The following is a 27,862-nucleotide window of genomic DNA, read 5'->3' on the forward strand; positions in this document are numbered from 1 at the left end:
ATATATTTGGAAATTGATGAAATATGGTAAAAGAAGACACACCTTAAATTTGCACAAGACGAAATAGCCAGTGTGGGTGCTGGTTTGCCTTCCAAAGGATTGGAGAAACTCAGGACTTCAAAACACTTGACGTATTGGAATGCAGCAGTGATGTATTACAGTAAAAATGGTATGGTTAGTAGGAAGTTTGATTTAGAATATTTGACTCTCCCACACCATACCAGTGGCAGCCAGGAATCTACAAACAAAAGAAAAATTAGAGGTCCTTTCTTCAGAGATATTGACTAGCCCCCAAAATAATTCTCTACATTCTGGCACTGATGTAGCCCCAGAGCATCCGTGTACCATCTGTCTGATCAAGCCAGGTGGATAGTCAGCCCGTGAGCCCCAAGGAGGACACCTGAGGCCAGTACAGGCTAGAAAAGGTGGCATGGGTTTTCACTGGTGGCAATGAAGAAATTGTCTGTATGTCACCCACTGAACCAAGTCCCTCCATTTGGATATGGGATGTAGTCTAAATGTGGACTTGAGTGCTGAGAACCAGCTCAGCAATAGGTTTGCTCGGAGGGAAGGCGATGCAGAACTTAAAGAAATAAAGGACAGAGTGAAACATGAGAGAGGAACCAAGGATGGAACCAGGGGGCTCACAGCTTCGGGAACTGAGAGCCTCAACCCTAGTTTCCACATCATATTTATTAGGAACTCCATAGCAGCTGTTCCTATCAACACGGCAATGTTTACAATAACTGGGGACAAGTGCAACAAGTAAGGAATGGATAAGCCAGTTTCCCACAACACTTGAGCCCCATTAGGTGCTGGTTTGAGGAAAACACTCAACACTCAATTTTGGTCTGAAACATGAGTAGGAAGCCAGATCTTCTCTTGGACTCTACTCAGAAGCAACACGGAACTAAGTTCCTGGGAAAGGCGCTACTCCCCTTTCCTGTGGGGCAATAGATGTGGAAACACTCTGACTTCATGCTTCCCGTGGACGTTCTCTGTTGTAAGAAGCTGTTATCTTGCTGATGTGCACTGGGTGGAGTGAAGGCCACATCTGAATCATGGCCCCAAGAGGCACCGCTCTCCTCTGCCTAGGTGAGTCCAGGAAAGAGAGTGGATAAGAGGGGAAGATCAGGAGATCCCAGATTAGGAGGGTCTCTCTCTTTTTTTTTTAAGATTTCTTTATTTCTCTCCCCTTCCCCCCCCCACCCCGGTTGTCTGTTCTCTGTGTCTATTTGCTGTGTCTTCTTTGTCTGCTTCTGTTGTCAGCGGCACAGGAATCTGTGTCTCTTTTTGTTGCATTATCTTGTTGATGTCAGCTCTCCGTTCCTGGGCAGGCTGCACTTTCTTTCGCGCTGGGCAGCTGTCCTTACGGGGCACACTCCTTGCACGTGGGGCTCCCCTATGCGGGGGACACCCCTGCGTGGCAGGGCACTCCTTGCACGCATCAGCACTGCACATGGGCCAGCTCCACACGGGTCAAGGAGGCCCGAGGTTTGAACCGTGGACCTCCCATGTGGTAGACGGATGTCCTAACCCCTGGGCCAAGTCCACCGCCCCGAGGGGGAGGGGGTCTCTCTTAACTTGAAGACTCAGTGGTTTCAAGGGCTGCTAAGGACCTGATACCTGTAACCCTGCCGCCGTCAAGTCCAAGCCAGCCTCAAGGTTTTGGTTGTGTCTGAATACAGACATGTGTTCTGGATTCCACGATGGGTCTAGTTCTACAGAGTGGAGCCTTAGGATCTGGCATCTGACATGAAGATAAAGCCAATGGACGATCCTCAAAGCTGTGTTTTCTGTGGGAGAAAACAATTGTTCAACCCTGTGCATCACCATCAGAGGTGGCTTGTGATAGAGACGGGGAACTGTAGGGTTGAGTTTTCATGACTCTCTCTCTTTCAGTGCTCTGTCTGGGCCAGAGGAGTCAAGCGCAGGAAGGTAAGTGTTTCCCAAAATCTACCCCAGCCTCTTAAACCTTCCTAGCAGCTCTGGGCTAGAGGGACTGGAGAGATCGTCTAAAACCCAAATGAATTCTGATGTTATTCACCATTCTAGTTGTCTCTGCTCTGTTCCCCCTTGCATAATTTCCATCCCACTTTGGTATCTCCAGACCCCTCAAACTCATCAGGTCAGTCTTTGCCCCCATGAGGCTGTTTGTCCATCAAGGATCTTTTTTTTACAACTCTCACACCTGCGGAGTAAGAAAATCGGAAGTCATCTTTGCTTGCCTGTATCTTTCCCTGTGCCAAGGGGCTTGCCTGGACATCTAATTCTCCCACATCTGTTCACCTCACTTCAGTTAGAGAGATGCTGCCTTAATCTGAGGTACGAGTTCATGTTCTTTCACCCCAGTTACGGCTCTAAGCCCCACATCCATCCATGTCTTCTTTCTTCCAGGTCTTTCTAAACAGTGTGGCTTGGTTATTTGTGTTTTTAAAATACAAACATGTGTATCTTCCTCTTAAAACTCCTCAGGAGTTCAAATAACACCCCCCCCCCCAACTTCCCTGTCCCCTCTGGCTTCTCTTGATTTCTCAGCCCCTCTCCCCGTTCTCCCTCTGCCTCTTTGATCGTCACCCACACTGACTTTCATTTAGTTTCTCATCCACTCATTGCATCTCTTCCCCTTTCTCCCTCCCTCTGCAGCCCTCCCGCTCTGCTGGTCCACTTATGTGACTTCTGTTCATTCTCCTACATCAGCTGCAGCATCTTGTTTATTATCAGATCTCCAAGTTCTGTCTTTATACAGCAGACCCCGTATCAGTATCTATAATTATATACTTATGTATTTTTCAGTAATGTCTGATACTTCCCACAACATCATTTCCTTGAAGGCATTAACCAGGTCTGTTTCCTTCAGGGTCCCTCAACCTTGGCACTCTTACAACTTGAGACAGATAATTCTTTGTTGTAGGATGTTTAGCAGCATCCTGTCTACCCAGTAGATGCCAATAGCATCCTCCCCAGTAGAAATAACCAAAAATGTTTCCAGACATTGCCAAATTGTCCCCTGGTTCCTGCTGAGAACCACTGATTTAGGTCAAACTTGTAGCCCGAATGATTAGCAGTGTGCCTGGAGTAATAAAGTGTATAGTGGAAGGATAAATGCATGGGTGCATTGATGAGCAAATGATACTGAGTATTTCAAATCCCTGCAAGCCGAAGTGAGGGCAGCCAATCCCTTCAATCACCACCTGTAACCAGGTTTGTCTTTCTTGAGGACAATCCTTCTGGGAGGTGGCAAACTCCCCTTTTATCCCCTTCTACAGAGCTGCAATTGAAGACCTTGATAACAAGCCTCATTGGTCCATTTCCACATCAGGATTAGAGCTGAGACCACAAGGTTTCAAAATGCAAAGAAACTCCCTTGTTTAAGGCCAGGCAGCATGAGTGAATGGAGCCAAGAAGCTAGCCAGCACCTTCCTGAACCCCAAACCCTTTCCAAAACCTGTTCAGTCCTAAATCCTGCTCCTGCACTATCCACTTTCCAAGCCCCAGCCTTCAGCCCTGCCTCACGGGTGCCTCATGTGCAGCAGATGCTCTGCTGCTTTCCCCCTGCACAGCATACCAGAACCACTCTATGACAGAGTGCTTTCCCCACCTGCAGGGGAGGGAGCAAAGAATCTGAAGTAAAATGTTCCAAGTGTTCAAACCAGGCTTGGCCGCTCTTCAGTTTTGTGGTCTTGAGCAATTGACATGACTTCTCTAAGTTTCAAAGCTCTCATTTTAGAGTGAAGAGTAGTGTTGAGTATTGATAAACGTTATTCTGGAAACAAAACACTAAGCAAACCTCATGGCAGATTGGTGGTTGCCAGAGCTTGCGGAAGAGGAGAATGGAGAGTGACTGCTCAATAGGTTTAGGGTCCCCTTTGGGGGTGACGAAGATGTGCTGGAACAGGATAGTGGTGAAGGTTGCACAACATTGCGAGTGGACTAAATGCCACTGCACTGCACACTTCAAAATGGTAAACTTAATGTTATGGGAATTCCACCTCAATTCCACCACTGTGGAAAACAGTCTTCTCAAAAATTAAACAGGGAAGCGGACTTGGCCCAATGGATAAGGTGTCCATCTACCACATGGGAGGTCTGCAGTTCAAACCCTGGGCCTCCTTGACCCATGTGGAGCTGGCCCACGCGCAGTGCTGATGCGCGCAAGGAGGGCCCTGCCATGCAGGGGTGTCCCCCGCATAGGGGAGCCCCACGCACAAGGAGTGCGCCCTGTAACGAGAGCCGCCCAGTGTGAAAGAAAGTGCAGCCTGCCCAGGAATGGTGCTGCACACACGGAGAGCTGACACAAGATGATACGACAAAAAGAAATACAGATTCCCAGTGCTGCTGATAAGGATAGAAGCGGTCACAGAAGAGCACACAGCGAATGGACACAGAGAGCAGACAACTGGGGGTGGGGGGAGAGAAATAAATTAAAAATAAATCTTTTCTAAAAAATTAAACATAGAATTACCAAATGACCTGGCAAAGGCACCCCTAGATATATACCCAAAGAATTGAAACAGGGACTGGGATTCGGGCAGTTACTTGTACACAAATGTTCATAGCAGCACCATTCACAATAGCCAAAATGTGGTAACAGCCCAAGTGTCTACCAACTGCTGTATGGATAAAGAAAATGTGGTAAAAATGGAATACTATTCAGCTGTAAAAAAAAAAAAAAAAGGATGAAATTCTGATACACGCTACAACACGGATGAATCTTGAGCAGGTTATGTTGAGTGAAATAAGCCAGAAGCAAAAGGACAAATGTATGATTCTGCCTATATTAAATACCTCGAATAAGCAAATTGATAGAGACAGTGAGTAGATCAGATATTACGAGGGGCCAGGGAGGAGGGAGGGGGCAATAGAAAATTATTGCTTAATAGGTACAGAGCTTTGTTCGGAGTCATGAAAAAGGTTGGGTAATGTTTGGTGGTGATGGTAACACAACATTGTGAGTACAATTACTGCCACGGAAATGTCTACTTAACAAAGTTAAAATGAAAAATTTTGCATTGTATATATGTTACCTCAGTTAAAAGGGAGGGAGGGAGGAAGAGAGAGAGTGAAAGAGGAAGGAAATAAAATTTAGGTCCTTCCAACTTTAGTTTCCTTGTGTTCCCCACAGAGAAGAAAAGCAGCGTGATTTCTCCATGGCATGTCGTCTGAGACTGGCCTCAATTTCTCTTCCAGGGGCCTTTCCCAAACCTCGCATCTCGGCCGTGCCAGGCTCTGTGATCGCTTTGAATGAGACGGTGAAGATTCTGTGCTGGGGGATTCCTGAAGCTTACCTGTTCCAACTGGAGATCTGGGGAAACTCTGAGTACCGGGTGGTGGCTAAAACCCTGGGGATTCAGGACGGTGTCTTCACCATTACACACAGGAATATAAGCTCTGCGGGAACTTACTCCTGCCGATACCGGAGAGGCTTCAAGTGGTCAGAGCTCAGTGAAGGCCTGGAGCTGGTGGTGACAGGTGAGGGGGAGTCCAGGGTCTCCAGCCCTCAGCTGTTTTTAAATTTTTAATGGAATTTATTATTTAGAAGAGTTTTAGATTACTGGAAAACGTGGGGAAATAGAACATAAAATGCCCACATACCCAGCATCCTGGTTACCCTGTTGTCAGCATCTTAAAAATATTGTAATTAATGAACCAATGTTGAGTCCAGGTCCTTTAGCTCTTACACCTGATACAGGTCCTCATGTCCTCTGGATACCATCTCCCCCTTTTCCCAGTCTACGACTGGCATGGTTTTAGAGGCCAAAATACATCTCTCTTGAAAGCTCTATCTCACCTAAGCCCCATGGATAATTGCCTGTTGACTTGCTCTGTCTTTAAGAGCTTGGGAAGTCTGTGGGTCCTATGGCAGTAAAAAGGGATGCTCTGGAGCAGAGAACCTTCTCCAATCCAGGACGCAGGGATAAAGAGGAAAGAAAGATCTGGCTAATGGCTCCCTCTCCTCTCTTTCAGGCTTGTACCATCAACCCTCTCTCTCAGCTAACCAGAGCCCTAAGGTGATGCTGGGGGAGAATGTTACCCTCCACTGTGTTTCAGCACAGAGCCCCTTTGACAAGTTTTCACTGACCAAGGAGGGAGGAGCCAACCTGCCTCAGCACCAAAACGGGGGGCACCAGGCTGCCTTCACGCTGGGTCCTGTGAACTCCAGCTTCTCAGGGAGCTACAGGTGCTATGGATGGTACAATAGCAGCCCTTATGTTTGGTCAGCCCCAAGTGATGCCCTGGAGATAGTTGTTGCAGGTGAGTACACCCTAGACCAGCCCCCTGTCTGTCCTGGGGCTGAGGTTCAGGTCCTTGTCACCAGACAGGAATAGGAAGAGATGAAGAAGAAAGACTCCTGGGGTGAGAAAGACTTTCCTACTCAGGGTACTGGGAAGAGAGAAGAGTTTCCCACCCACAGCATACTCAATATGTCATTCCTAGAGTGCCCCCAGACAACACCCTTTGAAGGCATGTGGTCTCTTGAGAAAGAAGAGGTCAGTGTTGAGAATCATACACTAAAGGGTCATGCTGAAATGTCAGATTATCAGATGCAACCAGACTCTTCTGCTTCTCTTTTCCACATGCTTACTTGCAGCTGGAAGTCCTTAAACTAACCTCCAGTTCTGAAATCACCTGGGGCTTTGGGTTTGTAGGAAGGACTCTAAAGAAATCTATAATGAGCCCCATTTTTCTATTGTTTACCTGCATCACTCGGCCCAAACAGAGAAGACAGAGTTACAGTAGAAGAAAGCAGCTGGCAACTCCTGACATCCCTCACGCCTGCCTTGCAAAAAAAGTTAGCCTCATTTCAGTCTTGCACTACAAGCTAAGAAACTAAGGTTCACAAAGTATCATAGAAAGAGATGTCCATGATATGAGGCAATCTGGAGAAAGAGAAGAAGGCAGGTTACTCCACAGAAGGAACATAACCACCGCCCTTCTCCATTCCTCTCCCTTTCTCTTAAAAAATGTGTGTCCTGTTCTCCCATGCACTTGACCTTTACTCACACAGACAGCTCAAAGCTCATCCAAGGGGACCCAAACAGACTTTTGGAACCTCCATTCTCTAGAGGTGGCTAGGAAAGAAGAGGTCTGTTTTGATTTGTTTTGTTTGTTTGCATTTTTTTTCTTTTTTTCTTTTTCATTAAATCATCGAAAATGAACATCAACAATAGTGCTAAAATTTAAAGGAGGAAACTTGGGCTAAGAAGGAGGGTCTGATTACATAGATATAGGAGTTGAATTAATCTTGTGATTGCTTTTTATTCATTATTTAATCATTTTAAATAGGTATGAATACAGCAGAGTTTATAAATGCATGACTATAGTTTTTACAGATCAGTAATACTCAAGTAATCATCACCCATAAAAGAAATAGGACCTTGCAATTGCCTCAGACCACTGAAGCTCACCCTACCTCATTCCATCCTCCCCAACCCCCCTAGAGAAGAAAAAAAGCAGAGTAATGATTTTGGGATAGATCACTTCACGATTTCCTTATTCATTTTAGCATATACATATCCCTAGACAATGAATTGTTTACCTTGGTTACTTTTCAGAATTTATCTAAATGGACTATAATGTATACATTCATTATGTATGACTTGCTCTTTTTGCAACCACACTGCTGAGAGCCAGCTCAGCAAGAGGTTGGCTCAAAGGACAGACAACACAGAACTTAAGAAATAAAGGACAGAAAGAAAGACACAAGAGAGGAAATAAAGATGAGACCAGGGGACTCACAGCTTCTGGAACTGAGAGTCTCAACCCTATTTTCCACATCATATTTATTAGCAACTACCAAGGAGTTGTTCCCTATCAGAACTGCAACATCTACAATAATAGGAAACAGGTGCAACATCTACAATAATAGGGAACAGGCCGTACAAAGTTCAAATGCAATTCAAGCTATTTTCCCACACCACACCTGCAGTCTGTTGATTCCACTGTAGTAAGCACTCTGTTGTAGGAATGTACAACTTTTTATCCAACTCAATGCTGAAAGAGATTTACATTTTTCCACTGTTTTTGTTATCACAGGCAACGTTGCTTTGGAAAGCCTCATCTGGTGTTCCTTTAGTACAGTGGTCAGCAAAATTTTCCTATAATCGGGCCAATTAGTAAATAATTTCAGCTTTGAGGACATTTTTTTTTATTCCATTTATATGAACTTTTTTTTAATTATTTTTTTTAATTACATTTACAAAAAAATATATGAGGTCCCATTCAACCCCACCGCCCCCGCCCCCCACTCCCCCCACAGCAACACTCTCTCCCATCATCATGACACATCCATTGCACCTGGTAAGTTCATCTCTGAGCATCACTGCACCCCATAGTCAATGGTCCACATCATAGCCCACACTCTCTCACGTTCCATTCAGTGGGCCCTGGGGGGATCTACAGTGTCCCGTAATTGTCCATGAAGCACTATCCAGGACAACTCCACGTCCCGAAAACGCCTCCACATCTCATCTCTTCCTCCCGTTCCCCACACCCAGCAGCCCCCATGGCTACCGTTCCCACACCCATTCCACATTTTCTCTGTGGACATTGGATTGGTTGTGTCCATTGCACACCTATGTCAAGTGAGGGCTTAGATTCCACATGGGTACTGGATGCACTCTTCCCGCTTCTAGTTGTAGACACTCTAGGCTCCATGTTGTGGTGGTTGACCTTCTTCAACTCCATGTTAGCTGAGTGGAGTAAGTCCAATAAGTCAAAGTGTAGGAGCTGAAGTCTGTTGAGGCTCTGGGCCTGGGTGTCATATTATCAGTCCAGAGATTCAAATCCCCTACATATATCTTAAACCCAGCACCAACTACAATTCCAATAAAGTAGCATGCAAGTCTTGTGAAAAGAGATCCCCTCTGAGTCCAATTCCATCACACAGAAACACCAGCTCCAAAGAAGGGCCATCTGTCATGGCAGTGAACCCCTTCTGCCATGACCATAGAACCCGTGGGTCTCTTTATCCCTCAAAAGAACCAATACCTGGGGTTGTATCTACCTTATCTGTCTCTTAGACTCTGTTCAGTTGTACATAGGGGTATTCCCTCTGACAACCTCCAGACTCTTTTTTAGAGACTCACAGCCTTATAATCTCATTTCTCCTTTCCATTTCCCCCTTACATTAGGTCAAACCGCTTCCCGAAGTCATGTTATTATATGTAGACAGGTATATTCTGCTGTTCCGCATTGAATCTTTAATTCAAGGTCATTTTCTAGTTGCTTCTTCAGCTGGTATGTGGTAGTGATCCCTCGGTGCCAGGGAGGCTCATCCCCGGGTGTCGTGTCCCACACTGGGGGGAATGCATCACATCTACATGCTGAGTTTGGCTGTGAGAGTGGCCACATTTGAGTAACATGAAGGCTGTCAGGAGGAAACCCCCAGGCACAATGCTACTCTAGGCCTTGTTCTTATTGCAGGTGTATAGGCTCAAAAGTGTAGCCATTAGTATCAAGAGCCCACTGTTGGGCCCTCCTTCCTTTTTGAGGACATTTTGATCTCTGTAGCAAGTACTCAGTGCTGTAGATGTAGCGCTAAAGCAACCATTGGCAATATGTAAATGAGTGAGCCTATTTGTGTTCCAATAAAACTTTATTTATGGACACTGAAATTTGAATACCACATAATTTTCATGTGTCACAAAATTTATTCTTCTTTTGAGTTTTGTCAACTGTTTAAAAAAGTAAAAAAAAAAATTCTTATTCACAGGCTTACGAAAAAACAGGCAGCAGATTAGATTGGGCTGGTGGGCCACACTTGGCCCATCACTGCCTTCGCCTAAACCTCTTTGAGCAGACTCACTGGTCTATAAGATGTGTGCACGATTGTTGGCACTAGATGATGCCAAACTACCTCCCAAAGAGATTGTTCTAATTTACATTCTTCAAGCAGTGTGGGAGAGTATTTTTTGCTCCACCTGAATCATGTTGATAATGTGATTTTTTTTTTCTGTTTTAATATCTGAACATAGTGAATTGTGGCATTTTACATGGGTAAACAAACTTGTGTCAAGTGGTGAGGTAGTGAGCCTGGGCAATTTATGGCCCGCCCTTACATGGGTAGAATAATTGGCTGAGACACCTGGTCTCTAACTTGGTTGGCTCTTGCTTTGTGCACTTGGTTTAACTTGTTTCTGGGTAGTCTCAGTAACGGGACTGAATGCTCCACGAGGAGCTGAGCGCTGGCTTCCTGTTCGCTACCTTATGCTTTCTACAGTCATGCTCGGTGCTTGGTATGTGATCAGTGGCAGGACAGGAGAAAACGTATAATGCAGGACCAGGAGAGAGAGGATGCAGTTCAGTGAAGGAGAAGAGAAGCGCCATAACTCCCTCCTCCATTCGTTTCCCTGTACCCTAGGAACACTGGGAACCCCAAGTTCCCACCACAGAGCCTGGATTAAATGACTAGTACGCGGGAACTCTTAGCTCCAGGTGACGAGGCCGGACTCAGATTCCTGAAGTTATTTGTTAACAGTAAAAAGGACACAGACAGGATCCTAGCAGTTGGGGAAATAGGTGTCACTGCCCAATCAGTGCTGTAAGCTGCAGCCACATCATTTTCCACTGAACAAGAGTGCTCACCACAAGGCATCCAAGAGGATGTCCAAACTGATAGAAGGAGACCAAGATGTTCCCAGCGAGAGCCAGGGAAGGTATTAGAGAGCCGGCTTAACTTTTTAAAACTGCTTTGAACCTTAAAGAGGAAATTTCATGTTTTTTCGAGCAGAACACGGGGGTAGTGGTGGGCAGAAAAGCTGGAAGGAAATTCCAGCTCTTCACCTTTTCTCTTTTCCTGGTTCCCAGGAACGTCCTGGTACCTGAGAACTCAGGAGTAGGTGGAGATGGTAGGACTGACACTTTTCGAGTGCCATGGGTAGGGCTGAGAGATCCAGTTTCTGTCAAAGTTGTTGCCAACACAGTTACTCAGCTTTGCCCCAAATTTCACTTTACCAGTGAACACATGGACAGAACAATCCCTCAGCTGTTGGCTTACACAGACCTCCTCTCTCAGAAGGACGGACTTCAGGAATCTCTTTGATTTAGGATAATGGATTTTTTAGGGCATTTTCAGCACTGTAATTTCACTGGATTATGTTACATCCTCGAGAAGAATGTGGGTTCCCACAGCCCATGTGAAAAATGAAGGGAATAAAAAGTTTCCGAGAGCAGCCCTATCTCGCAAAAGGTCGTACAAGAATGGAAATAGACTTTACCTTAGTTTATCAGAAATTTCACCCCACATATTCCCCAGGTCCCCACAGTGCTGGGCCTTTTACCATGTGTTACAGAAGAACACAAACTGTTACGTGGCGTGAAGAAGGTATACAAGAGATTATTGAAGTTTCCAGATAGATGGCAGTGTTGCAGGGATATAATCAGTCCTGTAAAATAACCAAGTGGGAGGTGATGAAAAGCACCTCATAACCACATTCTTCTGTGTTTACCAGAACCACTCTGCAACCAAAGCTTACAGACTGATGAATATGGCTCTTCTTGGGGAGGGGTCAGAAGGAGGTAGAACGGGTCAGAGGATGATCCCACTGAGGAAGGGTCAGAGTGGACCACGATGCAGCAAGCAAGTAAGGGAAGTGAGCACCCATTTCAGTGCTCTGCTGGGATGGCAGGACCAGCAACCATCAGCTCTTTGAATTATGTCTCTAGATCCTACGGACCAGGATTACACGACAGAGAATTTGATCCGAATGGGTGCGGCGGGGCTGGTCCTCGTGGTTCTCTTGGCGATACTGGCTGGGGAGTGGCACAGTTGCAGGGTGCCACACAAGGGAGAATAGTGGACGTGGCTGATCTGAGCTACAGTAAGCAGATATGAAGCTTTGGACACTCACCAAAGATGGTCAGGACTTTTGGAGTCCAGCAAAGCTACTTGGAGGACACAAAGGAGAAAGCGGCACTAAGAAGCTTTGATCCATTTCCAGACCAATCAAATGGCTTTTTCCTATGTGGGCCGGGTACCATTTGCATGCCATCTTTCTGGACATGGCTTGCAATCTTCCGTCTTTATCTTGCTTCAGATTTTCCATGTACTTTTCCTCTTCCTTCTCAATTTTTCCTCTTTTTTTACATTTTTAAATGAGTGTCTCTACCAAATATTAATAATGTGTAAGCATACTTAAGACATTCAGTAACCTCCCTTTATCCTTAAGATATCCGTTATGTTCATTTATACATTGGCAGAAGCAAATGCCAGAATCCTATGAGATTTCTTCCTTCAACTCTTCCTTTACCTCGATTTCTATGGGACACTCCTACAAGGAAGAGTTAAATATTGGAATGTATTTCACTACTATCCATTAATTTATTTTTTTTTTGTTTAGTTTTCAGAATATTTATATGATTTCACCAATTTGGGCATTTATGATTTCCTCTTGTCATTCAGTTTGATTCCAATTTCATGAAGCTGGTTCTTCAACATGGAGAATTTATTATATGAGCAAGTTTAGAAAATAAATCTTATATATTGAACAATCATTTGGTATGGTGCTGGTTGCTGTAACAAATAGTGTCCAAATAGCCTTGGCCTCAAAGTAAGATTACATTCTGAGATTATGCTCTTGACTTCTTTCTCACCTTCCATAACTCTCCATTTTGACCCCGATGCTTCCTTATTACTTTCTAATTATTCCCACTGAGAATTCCCAATTATGGACAGCTACAAAACCCCAGAGGAGTAATGAGTGGGGGATCTTTTAGCAGCTCCTGATCCCAAGCCCAGTGGGAAAAAGCTTCTATTTATGATGCCTGGATTTCATCCTGGCTGAGATGCTGGTGAGCTGAAAAGTGAGGCAACGATGATATGGAATTACATGATAATGAGCTTCCCAGGCTTTACTCAGAGTTAAAATAAGAAGCCACAGGTACGTGCTTCCTTGTTCAGACCCACTATCAAGTGTGCAAATTCAAGTAAGTTCTTTTTTTTTAATGTTACATTAAAAAAATATGAGGTCCCCATATACCCCCCACACCCCTCACCCCACACTTTCCAAAAAACAACCTCTTTCATCATTGTGGCACATTCATTGCATTTGGTGAATACATTTCGGAGCACTGCTGCCCCGCAGGGATAGTGGTTTACATTGTAGTTTACACTCTCCCCCAGTCCACCCAGTGGGCCATGGCAGGATATACAATGTCCAGCTCTTTCATACAAAACTCAAAACTTTCTTTGAAATAGTTCACACATTTTTCTTTTCTATAATCTACCCAACCTCTTCATCAGACTGCACAGAAAAGAAATCTAAGTTAGTCACACATGGCTCTGCTACTAACTACTATTCACTTCATTTTCCAGTTGTTTGTTTATAATATCATTATAAACTGATATATCAATATATAAAATGATGTATCATTTTGTAGTAAATATCATTATTAAAATGTAAGGGTCTTAACTTACAGTGAAACTGGATGTGGTGCTGCCCCCCACTTCATCCTTTATTGAGAGCTCAACTCTACTGTAAAACTTTCATTGTGGTCTTGGTTTAACCTACTCCCTGTGATAAAAAATAATGCAAAGACTTCTCAGTTCTTAGAGTGTTTTTCACACCTTCTCTATAGAAGTTCCAGCTCATATCTTCATTTTGTCCTGAATTTATCAGCAAAACCAAATATACTTATGTCTACTTATCTAAAACTTTACCACTTAGAATCCCACCACTTCTTAAAATTTCTGACTCAACCTACCTATTTACACTAAATAAAAATTCTACTTGACCTGTTTTGGTAATGGATGGTGATGATGGTAGCACAATATTGTGAAAATAATTAACAGCACTGAAATATATATATATATATCTGAACGTGGTTAAAAGAGAAATGTTTATACATGGTCATAGAATTTTTAAAAATTTTAATCCATGAAACTACACTACACAGTGAACCCTAAGTTAAAATATATACTATATCTAATAGTATAATCATAAAAACATGCTTTCATCAATTATAATAAATATACCCCCAATACAATGTGTTAATAATAGGTGGCATACAGGAATCCTGAATTTAATGCATGATTGTTCTCTTTACCCACAATTTTTCTAATAAAAATTTAATGTGTATACTAACAAATTAATAGGAAGATTCTCCTGTTCTTTCAAAACCATGGCATAGCTCAAAATGTCTCATGTCTCAGATACCAGAGACAGACTTTTGTGAAAACAACCTAGAATAAGTGTTTTCTTTGGGTTATTGCAGTACTTTAAGCTACCTAGTCTATTGGCTCATTTCTTTGAAGTATTCACCCCAAAGTTAGAAAACATAAAATATTGGAAATATTTATTGAAAGTATTAGTTAATAAATCAATGAATGAAATGTCAATGATGGGGCCAGATCAAAGAAAGGGAAAATGCCACAATTTCAGTCTTTACATCAGATCAAGGATTTAGATCAAAGAGCCACAACTGGGTTTGAATCCCAAAGAGAAACAAGGTTAGCCTCGCATGTGTAGTTTTGTCAGCAACAGAGCATTGTTTGGAAAAAGGATTCTGAGAATTAAAAAAATAGTGCACTCCTCAGAAAAGACTTTATTTTCTTGTAATCAGGATAACAAGTAGCCCGCAGAATTGGTTTTTAACGCATAATCAATGACAGCTCACTTCAGTTAAACCAGTCAGTCAATTAAACCACTTCGGTTAAACCAGTCAGTCAATGCATTGCTTCTAAATATCAGCCAATTAAAAGCTGTTTCATGGGACGTGGCTGTGGCTCCATCAGTTGGGCTCCCGTCTACCATATGGGAGGCCCTGGGTTCGCGGCCCGGGGCCTCCTTGTGAAGACAGCCTTGCCCGCATGTTGCGGAGAGCTGCCGGGCCCACAAGCACCACCGAGAGCCAGCTCAGCAAGGTGAAGCAACAAAATAAAAGGGAGACAAGCAAAAATAAAATGCAGAAGAGCGCACAGCAAACAGACACAGTGAGCAAGCCGCAAGGGGGGAGGGGGAAATAAATAAAAATAAAATACAGACACAGAGGAACACACAGCAAATGGACACAGAGAGCAGACAGCACGCAAAAAAAAAAAAAAAAAAGCCACAAGGGGGGAATAAAAGAACTGATTCATGCCTGTGAATGACAACCAATCAAAATCACCATTAAACACCACAGTAATAATTGCTTACAGGCAAGATCTAGTGATAAATGCTAAAATTAGCGGATGAAAGTTTAGGTAGGAAACAGGATATTTGCATAGTCTCAAAGCATCTGCCCCAAAATACTTATTAATTACAAGTGGAAAAATCAATAATTTTATAGTGAAGAAACTAAGTGACCAAGGTTCTCATCAGTAAGGACAGGTGAATCATATGTATTCCATGACATATTGTGCCAAGAAGTGTACCTTAATTCTTCCTAAAAACATATAAACACAATCTAATCATGAGAAACCATCAGACCGGTAAGAGACATTCTATTAACTACTTGTCCAGTGCTCTCCAAATGTCTTAAGGTCATGAAAGACAAAGAATGAAGTACTGTTCCAGAGTGGAGGAGACTAAGGAGAAATAATGAATAAACGCAACATGGGATTCTGGATGGGACCCTAGAACAGAAAAAAGGACATTAGCAGAAAAACTAGTGAAATCAGAATAAAGTCTATAGTTTAGTTGTTTTTAAATAAATAAATAAAGTATCATGGTGCTAAAAAAAAAATCTTAGGTAATTTTTTCAGAGTAAAGGAGACTAAATAGACATGACCATTAAATTCACTGTACAATCTTGGTTTGAATTATAAACCAAATAAAAGCTACTAGTGAAACAGTTGGTGAGATTTTAATAAAGCCAATAGATTAGATAATAGGATTACATGAATGGTATTTCCTGAATTTGATAACCAGTAAAAGAATGTCCATGATTTTTTGGAAATATAAACTGAAGATTTTAGAGAGGTTAAGTGGTATCACATATGTAAATTACTCTTTAACTTTTCAGAGAGAGAGACTAAATGATAAAACAAATGTGGTAAAATGTTAATTTGGGAGAAATCTGGCTGAAGCATATAATTTAAACTGTTTCTTGCAAGTTTCTTTGATAGGTCCAAAATTATGTCAAAATGAAAAGACTTCAATGGTGAAGGTGAAGTGATAAGGTCTGTCGTTTGACTGAAGAGGTGGCTCAAGTGTGAGGGCCAAGGAAATGAGAGGCTAGGCTACAGAAGAACCATCCATGGGCGTAAAACACACCATGGGTTTTGCCTGGGTAGAGTAAGAGGAAATTGCCAGAACCCAGGAGCTGATTCTTTATGAGTAAAGAGGACTGACCTGGCAGTCAGGAGTTACCTGAACTCTCACTGGCGCAGCAGGGATGTGATCTGATGTCAGCAGCTTCTATGCTGGCAGGCAGCTAAGGAAGGGAGCAAGGGGCAATAGTCCAGAAGGAGCAATTTCATCTCCAAGCCTCCAAGCCCATTGACAGCATGGATGTGTAGAAAGAGACAGTAACTATGTGAGAAGCTTTCAGGAGATAGTATATTGGCCATGAGTCTCTAGAGAAACAGAACCAACCGGATATGGCTATAGCTATAGCTATCTATATCCATATCTATCATCTAGCTCTAGCTCTATATCTATATCATCTACATCATCTATATCTATCTATATTAAGAGATTTATTATAAGGAATTGGCCCACACAGTTGTGGGGGCTGGCAGGTCTGATTTCTGCAAGGCAAACCATAGGCTGGAAATTCAGTAAAGGTGATGTTGAAATCTTGAGTCAGAAATTCTGATCTCTGGAACCCTAGTTCTTTACTTTCTAATGCCTCCAGCTGAATCAATGAGGCCCCGCCTGCACTATAGAGGTCAAGTGATTTACTTTACTTTATTTAAGGCCAACTGCCTGTAGGTGCTGATCTCATCTATAAAACACCTCCACAGTAACAATTAGGCCCATGTTTGACCAAACTGGACAGCATACCCTAGACAAGTTGAGACATAAAATTAACCATCACAAGCAGGGTCCCCGTGTTAGTGTCAGATCTCAGGTAGATTGAAAGGAAAATTCAAAGAAGAGATAAGAATGCAGTAGATTTTGCTCAAGACAGTCCATGAGCCATGGAGGGATGAAAGGGGGAAAGCTTGATACCTAGAGGAAGGGTGGATGACAGGATTTGGTTTAGGGAAATATCAGTGTGAAATACAGTTATTATAAGCAAATTAATAAAGATTTGGTCTCAAGGATCATAAAATGAAGACTTTACTTAAAGCCCTTTCGATTAACTTGTAAACAGAAATCCTGGTTACTGGGAAAATACTGGGCAGGATATTATCTCTAAATGATTGAGGATGTGGTTATAACAGCTTCCAGAGAAAATAGAAGTTGTAAGCCCACATGACACCGGTTTTTCGAACTAGGACTTCTGTTTAGAGCCAGTACTGTGTGGAAAGACCACCTAAGCAAAGTCAAGTCCCTAGAAGGTCTGCTCTCTTAGGAAAAGTGGCACAAGAATTGTTCCAATCACCATCTTAGAAATATCACAGGAGAGCTTATCTGTGTCTGTGAGTCTGGAAGCAAAAATCTCTCAATGAAAAATCAAAGACACAACTATCTTTCACCAAGAGTTTGGAGGCTAAATTTCACTCCTGAGTGGCGTAGAAAACACCAAATCCATAAATTGATGTAAAATTGGTTTTAGTCTGGTGACTAAACAAGGGGAACTCCAGAAGAATCAAATAGAAGATGACACTACAGCCACTTGTACACAGAACAATAAATACTGGAATTCCCAGAGAGAAAAGTTCATTGTAGATGAGCCCTCCATAAAAATTCACTGTAGATTAAACCTCTGTAAAAATTCACTGTAGATGAACCCTCCATAAAAATTGCAAACCAGGGAAGTGGAATTGGCCCAGTGGATAGGGCATCCGTCTACCACATGGGAGGTCCACGGTTCAAACCCCGGGCCTCCTTGACCCATGTGGAGCTGGCCCATGCACAATGCTGATGCGTGCAAGGAGTGCCCTGTCACGCAGGGGTGTCCCCCATGTAGGGGAGCCCCATGCACAAGGAGTATACCCCGTAAGGAGAGCTGCCCAGCGCGAAAGAAAGTGCAGCCTGCCTAAGAATGGCGCTGCCCACACAGAGAGCTAACACAGAAAGATGACACAACAAAAAGAAACACAGATTCCTGTGCCACTGACAACAACAGAAGTGGACAAAGAAGAAGATGCAGCAAATAGACACAGAACAGACAACCGGGGGAGGGAGGGGAGAAAAATAAATAAATCAATCTTTAAAAAAAATAAAAATAAAATAAAGTGTTTTTTTTTTTAATTGCAAACCATATGAGGAGACAAACTACCCCCAAAAATACAGTGAAAGGATTAGAATTCCCAAGAACTTAAGATACAGAACTATGAGATGCATATGCAAATTAGGAAAGTAGTAAGAGAGGGAAACCATAAGGGAATAAAGCTAGACCCATTCTCTAAAGTCCAGGGCCATGCAATAGAGATATTGGTCACATCTCTGGTGGTGCCAGGGGGCTGACTCAAATTCTAGGGTACTGTCTCTCTACTTTATAAACCATTTCCCAGGAAGAAATTACCAGGAAACCAGTTACTTAAATATAATTCCCCAAATTTCTGAGAAAAGAAGGAGCAGCAGAAATTTCTAACTATGCAGAGGAACGACTTCCCTGTCCTTGGACAATATCCCAAAAGGACAGCCTAGCCCTCTGCTGACACATGTCCCTATTCACTAGAAACCTTATCTTCATGTTACTAAGGGATTTTTGGCTGATAAAGATGAGTAAATAAGGATACATTAAGGAAGGTGGAGCAAGAAGCTCTCTTGGACCCCAGACCTCTTTCTCATCTTCCAGGAAGCTCACCCAGTCATCTCCTTCTGAGTAGCTAGTCCTGCCTTCCTCCCCTATGCTTCAGCATCTGGATGTCCCCACAGGCAAAGTGTGATTTTAAAATTATCATAGCATAAAACCACATTTCTCACATGCATGGGCTATGTCCGTTCTCTATATATTATGTGTGATCAACATGGAAACTCTGATGGGTAAGCCGTGTCCTCACCTACTTCCTCTGCACCCATCTTTCCTGTAAGTCTCACAAGGCTAAGGTCTCCAAATCACAGAAAACAGAAGGTGCTGTTTGAAGCAGCTTGGTGAGTCTTACATTTATCCTGCACTGGATACCCCAATCTGGGAGAAAAACGCAACAGCAAGCCAACAGGTGACACTTTTCACATGGGGAGAAGAGATCCTGATTTCAGGCCAGAATCTGCCTAGGATTTTGGTGTCCCAGGTGTCATCTCAATCCCTAGACAGGATGGCGCCCCGGGAACACATCCATGATTCTCAAGAGTGAAAGTCTCATGTTAGCTTCTCTTTTCCAGGATAGTTTATAGGCAAGATGTTATAGACACATGAGGATGACACCTTCCCTCAAAATGATATAAGAACATTTTGGTGGAGACTATCTTGACAGATAGAATGGATGGCGGAGGGGAATTCTTGAATTTGGAATTGAGGATCAGAGCCACTGGAAAGGAAATAGTACTCCTTCTGAGGTCTCTTCCAAACCCTCCATTGAATGTGAGCCTGCCTCTATGACTTGCAACAGATACCTGGAACCATCTGGTGTCCTGGGACTTTAGGAAATGATCCATTCCTTTGGATAGAAAGGAAAACTCTGATTTGATTTCTGAGCTATACATAACAATTTGGATCTGGGAACAAAGTCGTTTTTTTTTCTCCCCGTGACAACAGAGATCATGAGTCACGACCATTGATATTCTTAGAACAGTGCTACCAGGTCAGTGACTCCCTGGAACTGGAGAAGAGAGCTAAGAGTAGATACCTAGGATGCTAAACCTCAGGCTCTTACCTTAGAGCAGTGGTTCTATAAAGGGGGGTGGCATTTTTGCCTCTGAGGGACGTTTTCCAATGTCTGTAATTTTGGTTGTCATAACAGGTCCAGGGAGCAGCATCTGGTGGACATAGATCAGGGGTGCTGCTAAACGTTCTGCAATGCACAGGTCAGCCACACAACAAAGGGTTATCCAGCCCAAAATGTTAATAGTGTGGAGGTTGAGAAGCCCTGCCCTAGAAGTGACATGGGACTCTATGTGTCTGGTAATCCTGCTGCTTTAGTGTCCTCTAAGGATTTCCAGGTCCATCCCAGATGTCAGCATCCTCAAGGATGCCCCCTCTTCAGACATGGTCTTTGGACACTAGCTCAGTCTGGCATCTTGCCCCTCCATCTTCAGAAAGCTGACTCTGCACTGTGAGAGCTAGGTCAATATGGGAAGTGAGAAAGAGACAAGCTCTTCCATCAGGAGAAGAGGCAATGGCTGTGCAAGGAGCACTTGAGCACTTCTCAGGAGTTAGTGGAAGGGTGAAAAACATTTTCTTCCCTCTTTCTTCTCATACAGTCCAGAGAGGAGTCATTGGACAGTGGAGAAAAACAGTGATTCATCCCTAACACAGACTTCTATCATTACCATCATTGTTGTTATTTATCTTCCAGGACTGTATAGGAAACCCACTTTTCGCTCAATCCATCCTCTTGTTGGACCTGCTTGAGGACTCTCCATGGCTGTGCAGTGTCTTGAATTAGCACATTCCTTTGCCAGAGGAGACAGAACCATCTTCTATACCGCCTTTATGAGGAAAAGGCATTAAACACGAATATCCCAGACTAACTTCTCTGCGGGTCATGAGAAACTGAGTTTCTTATCTCCTCCCGCATGGGTAACCACCAGTAAGTCAATAGAAGTCCCATCAATCTTCATGTTCTATGGATTCCATGCTTGGTTCTAGAATTGCAGATTATAGCCCTGTCCTTATAACATCCTAGAGATTATGCTATTTCTCAAGCCAATTCCTATGCATGAAAGTAATACTGAATATATTAAGTGAGCACCCAATATATGCCTTTCATTGAATCAAAATCTCTACCCCTGGAGGGCAGATGTGGCTCAAGCAGTTAAGCACCTGCTTCCCACATGGTAGTTCCCAGGTTCAGTTCCCAGTGCCTCCTAAAAAAAAAAAAAAAGAAAACAAGCAAACAAACAAAAAAGCTAACTCAGGGGAGCCGATGTGGCTCAGTGGTCAAGCACTGACTTCCCACATACAAGATCCCGGGTTCAATCCCCAGCCCTGGTACCTCAAAAAAAAAAAATCTGAACAATCTCTACTCAAATTTTCCATTGTTTGGGAGGATGGAACTGTTCTATATTTTGATTGGAGTGCTGCTTACATGACTATACACATTTGTCAAAACTGTAGAACTAAACACCAAAATGAATGAATTTTACTGCATGCAAATAAACTAGTGAATGAAACAGATTCAGCAACAATAACAAAAACAACAAAATGGCAATAGATTGGGGATTTTTCTCATAGAATGTGAGGCAGAATGTAAGATGGCATAGTATTTTGTTTTCAAATTCTTTTAGACATTTTGAAAATAGATGGACATATTTTGAGTTAAGATTATTAAAATATTTATTATGTATTAATATTTAATTTCCACCTCATCACAGAATTGATGGCTATTCTTATGTAACTTAGAACTATATTTTGCTTTAAAAATAACATTTTATTGAAGAATAACAAATCTCTAAAGATAGTGTTATCATTCTACTCTAATGAAACTAACTTATCCAAAGATATGAACACTGTACATTAGGGAGACAAGGTTTAAAAAACCATCATTTTTGAGCTGCCCAGCATGAAAGAAAGTGCAGCCTGTCCAAGAATGGTACTGCACACACGGAGAGCTGACACAACAAGATGACCCAATGAAAAGAAACACAGATTCCTGGTGCCACTGATAAGGATAGAAGTGGTCACAGAAGAACACACAGCGAATGGGCAAAGAGAGCAGACAACTGGGGCGGGGGGGAAGGGGAGAGAAATAAATTTAAAAATTTTTTAATTTAAAAAAAATTTTTTAAGCCCATCGTTTTTGTGATGGTCAGGTTTTCGTTCTGCACACTGCCCCCACGCCTTTTCTGGGCATAATTTTCACATTTAAGAATTCAGGGGAACAGACTTGGCCCAGGGGACAGGGCATCCGCCTACCACATGGGAGGTCCGCAGTTCAAACCCCGGGCCTCCTTGACCCATGTGCAGCTGGCCCATGTGCAGTGCTGATGCGCGCAAGGAGTGCCCTGCCACACAGGGGTGTCCCCCGCATAGGGGAGCCCCACGCACAAGGAGTGCACCCCGTAAGGAGAGCCACCCAGCGTGAAAGAAAGTGCAGCCTGCCCAGGAATGGTGCCGCCCACACGGAGAGCTGACACAAGATGATGCAACAAAAATAAATATTCCCGTGGCAGCAACAGAGGTGGACAAAAAGAAGAACATGCCGCAAATGGACACAGAGAACAGACAACTGGGGCGGGGGGAGGGGGGAAAGGGAAGAGAAATAAATAAAATAAATCTTAAAAAAAAAAAAAGAATATAGGGCAGGGGTTCTAACCTTTTTTGTTCCACAGACCCCTTACTAAATCCATGCTGTACTACGTATTATTTAATAAATGTATCACACCGCACCAACACGTCCCCACAAGAATGTTTTTTTGAATTGCAGTTCAAGCCCACGGACCCCTGGTTAGAGCCCCTGATTTAGAGATTGACTCAGAAAGAGTGGCGGGCGGGATAGACGATTTTCAGAGGCTCTCGCTGGACCACAGGGGCGGTCAGATTCATGGGCAGCATGTCCTTCTCTCAGACTCATATGGTCAGGGTGAGGAGACAGTTCTGAACCTTCCTGTGAGAAAGTCAATATGAAAGTCCCGTGGCAATTGGCTCTGGACCTTACCCACAATATCCTGTGTGTCTCTCTGGCCTGCTGGCCTTGGTCCCCACCCAGCTGCTCACCATCGGCCTGGCAGAATCTCTGCTATGCCTTCCACACTCGCTGCCCTGCTCTGCCTTGGTGAGTTCTTCTCCGGAAGGGAGATGGAATCGAGGGGCTTGGGTGTGGGTGGCACAACATGTCTCATTATTCCTCTTCTAGGGCTGTGTCTGAGCCAGAGGATCAGCACCCAGGAGCGTGAGTCATTCCTCCAAAGCCCCAGAGTCTCTCTTCTGGGGTCCAACTGAGTGTCCACCCAAGAATAACAGGGGGGAGAGGGCAGCAGTGCTGACCTGCTGGGTGGGCTGGCAGCCAGCAGCTGGGTGGAAAGTGGAGGGGGGATTCATCTGGAACTCCAGTCTCTGATTCCTTTCCAGAGACTCTCTTGAAACCTACCATCTGGGCAAAGCCCAGCTCCATAATTTCCAAGGGAAGGCCCGTGGCCATCTGGTGCCAAGGAACCCATGAAGCTGTTGAGTACTCGCTGTATTTTGAGGGAGGCCTTTTTGCCTCCAAGAAACCGAAACCAACTGGAATGAAGAACAGGGTCAAGTTCTCCATCCTGACCATGGTCTTGCACACTGCAGGGCAATACGTCTGCTCGTATCAGAACGGGGAGCTGTGGTCAGAGCCCAGCGATCCCCTGGATCTGATCATGACAGGTAAGCAAAGAGGACGCAGTCCCTGGCTTTCGTAATCTCCTCAGCCTGAATCCTGGGCAGGGTCATCATTTTTCAATGCCCTTTAAGCTCTTCCAAGCCCCACTCAAGCACCCTTCTTTGTGAGGATCACCCACTTCCTAGAGTGGGTACTTTCAGTGAGTTGGCCGTATGTCCTAGGAGGGCCCAGATCCCCACTGGTCTTACTTTCTGAAGGCTGCCATAACGAAGTATGGCAAACTTCATAGCCTAAAATAGCAGGGATGTATTGTCTCATGGTTATGGAGGCCAGAGGATCAAAGTCGAGGTATCAACAGGGCCGTACAGCCTCTGAAGTCCGTAGGGTGCTGGAGGTGGCTCACCAGGAATCCACGGTGCTCTTTGACTCGTGGCATAACTTCATCTCTGCTGCATGGCACAGCTACCTTCTCCCTTCATCTGTGTCCAACTGTCTCTTCTTATAGGGACAGCATTCATGGTGAATTAGAGCCCATCCTGACCCAGTCTGGCCTCATCTTAACTAACTCAACTAATAACATCTTCAAAGGCCTCTTTCCAAATAGGAGCACATTCACAGGACCAGGGGTTATAGGGATCAGGGCTTGAACATACCTTTGTGGGGGACACATTTCAAGCATAGCACCCAGAAAACAGACTCTGAGTTGGATATTTGCATGCCTGAGGGTTGTTGCAGTTTCCACAGTACCAACCGCTGTGATGTATGAGGGAAGCAAGACTGGGTGGAGGAGGAAGTGGAGCCGTGATGCATTTTCAACAGAGAACTCAGCCAAGCAAATGGGGAACTCTGGACCTGGGATGGCCTTTCTGAGTTGTCTCAAAATGAGGCTGGGGGCTTGGGCCTTTGCACACCCCAACCTATCATTGCATGACTCCCAGGCAGTTTCTTCAACCCACATTCCCACCTATCATTGCATGGTTCCAGGCAGTTTCTTCAACCCAGGGCAATGGTTCTCCAACAACCAGCATCAGAATCACCGGGAGGACTCTGTTAATACACAGGTGGCTGCCCCTCCCCCAAGTTCCTGACTCAGTGGATCTGGGGTGGAGCCTGGGAATTTGCATTTCTGACAAGTTTCCTGGAGGTGCTGATGTGGCTGGTAGGGGAGCAAAACTCTGAGGACCCCTGGCCTGGGGGTAAATCTCAGAGAAAGATTCAACTGTGTGATTGCAAGTGTTAATGCTTCCAGAAACCAGGGGAGTGTCTGTCTTAAGGGAGAAATGGGGGAATGTTTTAGCTTTCCAAGGCAGATATAGTAAATACCACAGACTAGTTGGCTTAACATCAGGAATTTATTTCACACTTTCGAGGCTAGAAGTCCAAAACCAAGGCATCCCCAGGCCACACTTCTTCCAAAGTCTGTAGCATCCTGTTGCTGACTCCCTGGTAAAGGGCAATCTGTCTCCTCTGGCTCCTCCTGTGGCTTCTACCTCCATGTCCAGGTTCCTCTGCTCATAAGGACTCCAGTCATGTTGGATTAAGTCTCCCACTGATTTAATTTGGCCTCATCTAAACAGGATCTTCAAAGATCCTATTTACAAATGGGTTCCCACCACAGGTCTGGGGGTTAGGGCTTGAGTGTGAATGCGGGGGGGGGGGGGTTGGGGCATGATTTGATCTTCAGCAAGTCCAAAGCCAGGGCCTACAAGAAGGGTCAGAGACACTGGGGAGCTATATCCCAGTCTTAAAGACAAGGGCAACAGGTGTACAAGGGAGGCTGCATCTACTCTTTTTACCTACCCGCCTTCTCTCACAGGAATGTATGACACACCCACTCTCTCAGTTCACCCCAGTCCTGAGGTGGTCTCAGGAGAGAACGTGACCTTCCATTGTCAGATAGAGACTGGAACAAGCACATTCTTTCTGCTCAAGGAGGAAAGACCCAGGCACCCACAGCGGAGATATAGGAATATCCAAGGGGAGTTTCCCATCGGCCCTGTGACCACAGCCCACAGCGGGACATACAGGTGCTTCGGCTCTTACAACAACTATGCGTGGTCTTCCCCCAGCGAGCCCGTGAAGCTGCTGGTCACAGGTGAGGAAACCCCCAACTTTCCCCATGCCCTCCTTGGAGCCCTAAGTAAACCCCAGGCAGTGATGGGGAAGGTGGGCAAAGAGACAGATGGGAAGATACAGAGAGGGCAACCCCCACCAATGCCCTCATCCATTGCCTCAAGGCCCAGTAGGTAGTTGTGAAAAAGATCACCAGAGGGACAGGGAGGGCAGGGATAGAATAGGTGGGTAGACCACTCTTACTTTTTTCCTTGCCCCCATGGCCAGGAGAAATTGGGGACACCAGCCCTGCACCTACAGAGCCCACCACTTCTCCTGGTAAGTAATCAATGCCTCTAACACAAGGGAGGGGCCCAGGTCTCCCAGCAACATTAAAAACATGGTATTCATTCAAATTATCCATTGGGTGCCTAATGTAAGTGTATCAGTCAACCAGGAAAATATCCTTGCCTTGCGGCACTCGTATTCTAGCAGGAACAGACCATAAGTCAAAGTCAGGATTAGTAAATGAATTATATGTCACATAAGGAGGAGATGACGATGTGGTAAAAGACATTCAGAACAGGGTAAGAGTGATTGCGAGTGCCGATGGTGGGAACCAATGGCAATATCACGGGTTGTCAGCATTGGTCTCGCGGGAAAGGAGGCATCTGAGCAAATACTTGAAAGAACTAAAGGAGTTAGACCTGTGGTTATTTGGAGAAAGAGGATTCCAAAGAGAGGAAATAGCCAAGGTAAATGTCCCCAAATAAAAAGATGCCCAGACAGTATGTCAGGACCTCAATGTTGTTGCAACTAACTATGAATCTGGTCCTTCAATGAATTAATGTTGGTAGTTACCATGGGTCCTAAGGGGTGAAGGAGGGAGTAACAGAATAGTTGGCACAAGGAACATTTTGGGGACAATGGAATTGTTTTACATCATCTTGCAAGGATGGATACAGACTGGCCATGTCAAACTTCATCAAAATCTATAAAAGTGTACTGTCCAAAATATTTTTTTAAAAAGATGCCAAGAGTGATAAAAGAACAACAAGGAGGTTCGTGGGATTGAAAATGGTGTCAGAAAGGTGATGGCTGGGGTGGGGTTGAGGCAGCTCATTTAGGACCTTGGAAAGCATGGGAAGACTTTGAGTTATACTAAGGGTGAGGAGGAAGAAATGATGTTGATTTAATGAAGACAGTGAGGACCACATGGGAGATATGACTTGCATGAAGACACACAACTTATTAGTTCCAGAGCTGAATTCTACCTCAGCCTTGTCCACCCTACCTGCCAGGCAAAGCCAGTAGGACTTGAAATGTGGGGTAGGGGACTTGAAAACTATGGAATGCCAAGGAAAGGAGAGGCTGGGATGGAGGAGGCCAATGCCATTCTCTCTTCCTCTCTTCTTTGCTTCCCTGATTATCAGGAGATACTTGGGACCTCTACCCTTCCGCCACGAAGACAGGATTCCAGAAAGGCAAGTAAGCAGGGAAATCAGTTCCAAAGGGAGGAGCTGAACAAGGACTCTGATCTAGGGAGGAGAGGGGGAAAGAGATGTGGTGAGGAGGGTATGTGTGTTCCTACCAGTGATCAGTCTGTTTGGACCCCAGACCTTGCCCTCTGGGATCACACCGCACAGAATCTTGTTCGGCTCGGCCTGGCTGCCTTGGTCCTGGTGGCCCTCGTGTGGCTCCTGGTGGAAGACCGGCTCAGCAGGAAGAGGACTTGGGAGGGACCCAGCAGAGCTTCTGGTTGGGAGCGGAGAAGGTTCAGAACACAAAGATCCTTCAACAAAGACCAAGAGAGCTGATCATTGACCCTGGGCTATGCAAACTCTGTGTTAACCCCATGGCAGAGGGAGGAAATGCAGAAAACAAGGGGATGCCGGCCAAGTGACCTGGGGGAATGAAGATGCTAAATTTTTTCTATAGACAAATCCCATTGTTTCTTCTAGGTTCTAGGTGTCTTTTAATAGACTTTACATTTAGAACAGTTTTAAGTTTGCAGAAAGGAAAGAGAGTTCCCATATACCCCTCTAGCCCTACTCACAAGTTCCCCTATTTTTAATATCTTGCATTAGTGTGGTACATTTGTTACAGTTGATGAACCAATACATTATAAGTATAAATCCAGAGTCTACATTAGGATTCACTGTAATTCTATGGGATTTAATGAATGTGTAATGTTATGTATTCACCAATAAAGAATCATATAGAATAGTTTCACTGCCCTAAGAATTCCACGTGCTCTGCCTATTCATCCCTCCCACACACATCCCAAAACCATAGAAACCATTGGTCTTTTTACTCTATAGCTTTACATTTTCCAGAACATCATAGAGTTAGAATCATACA

General features: G+C 44.2%; 1 protein-coding gene across 1 annotated transcript; it reads left to right on the forward strand.

Moving 5' to 3' along the window:
- Nucleotides 1-993: 993 nt before the first annotated feature.
- On the forward strand, nucleotides 994-27,862 carry LOC101447167 (natural cytotoxicity triggering receptor 1). Its single transcript, XM_023586268.3, has 13 exons — nucleotides 994-1,095; nucleotides 1,903-1,938; nucleotides 5,191-5,472; nucleotides 5,968-6,255; nucleotides 11,668-11,797; nucleotides 14,839-14,863; nucleotides 22,768-22,912; nucleotides 22,994-23,029; nucleotides 23,209-23,493; nucleotides 25,266-25,544; nucleotides 25,790-25,840; nucleotides 26,935-26,985; nucleotides 27,119-27,862. Exons 1-13 carry the CDS (start codon nucleotides 1,062-1,064, stop codon nucleotides 27,316-27,318), a joined length of 1,842 nt encoding a protein of 613 aa, XP_023442036.2. The 5' UTR covers nucleotides 994-1,061; the 3' UTR covers nucleotides 27,319-27,862.

Source organism: Dasypus novemcinctus, chromosome 18 (genome assembly GCF_030445035.2).
Source record: "Dasypus novemcinctus isolate mDasNov1 chromosome 18, mDasNov1.1.hap2, whole genome shotgun sequence".
Lineage (NCBI taxonomy): Eukaryota > Metazoa > Chordata > Mammalia > Cingulata > Dasypodidae > Dasypus > Dasypus novemcinctus.

Bases quoted from the DNA above. Each gene is read 5' to 3' on its own strand.
- LOC101447167 (XM_023586268.3), top strand. From the start codon at position 1,062: ATGGCCCCAAGAGGCACCGCTCTCCTCTGCCTAG. The intron at 22,913-22,993 runs GTGAGTTCTTCT...TTCCTCTTCTAG, and splicing joins CGCTGCCCTGCTCTGCCTTG to GGCTGTGTCTGAGCCAGAGG. The intron at 25,841-26,934 runs GTAAGTAATCAA...CCTGATTATCAG, and splicing joins AGAGCCCACCACTTCTCCTG to GAGATACTTGGGACCTCTAC.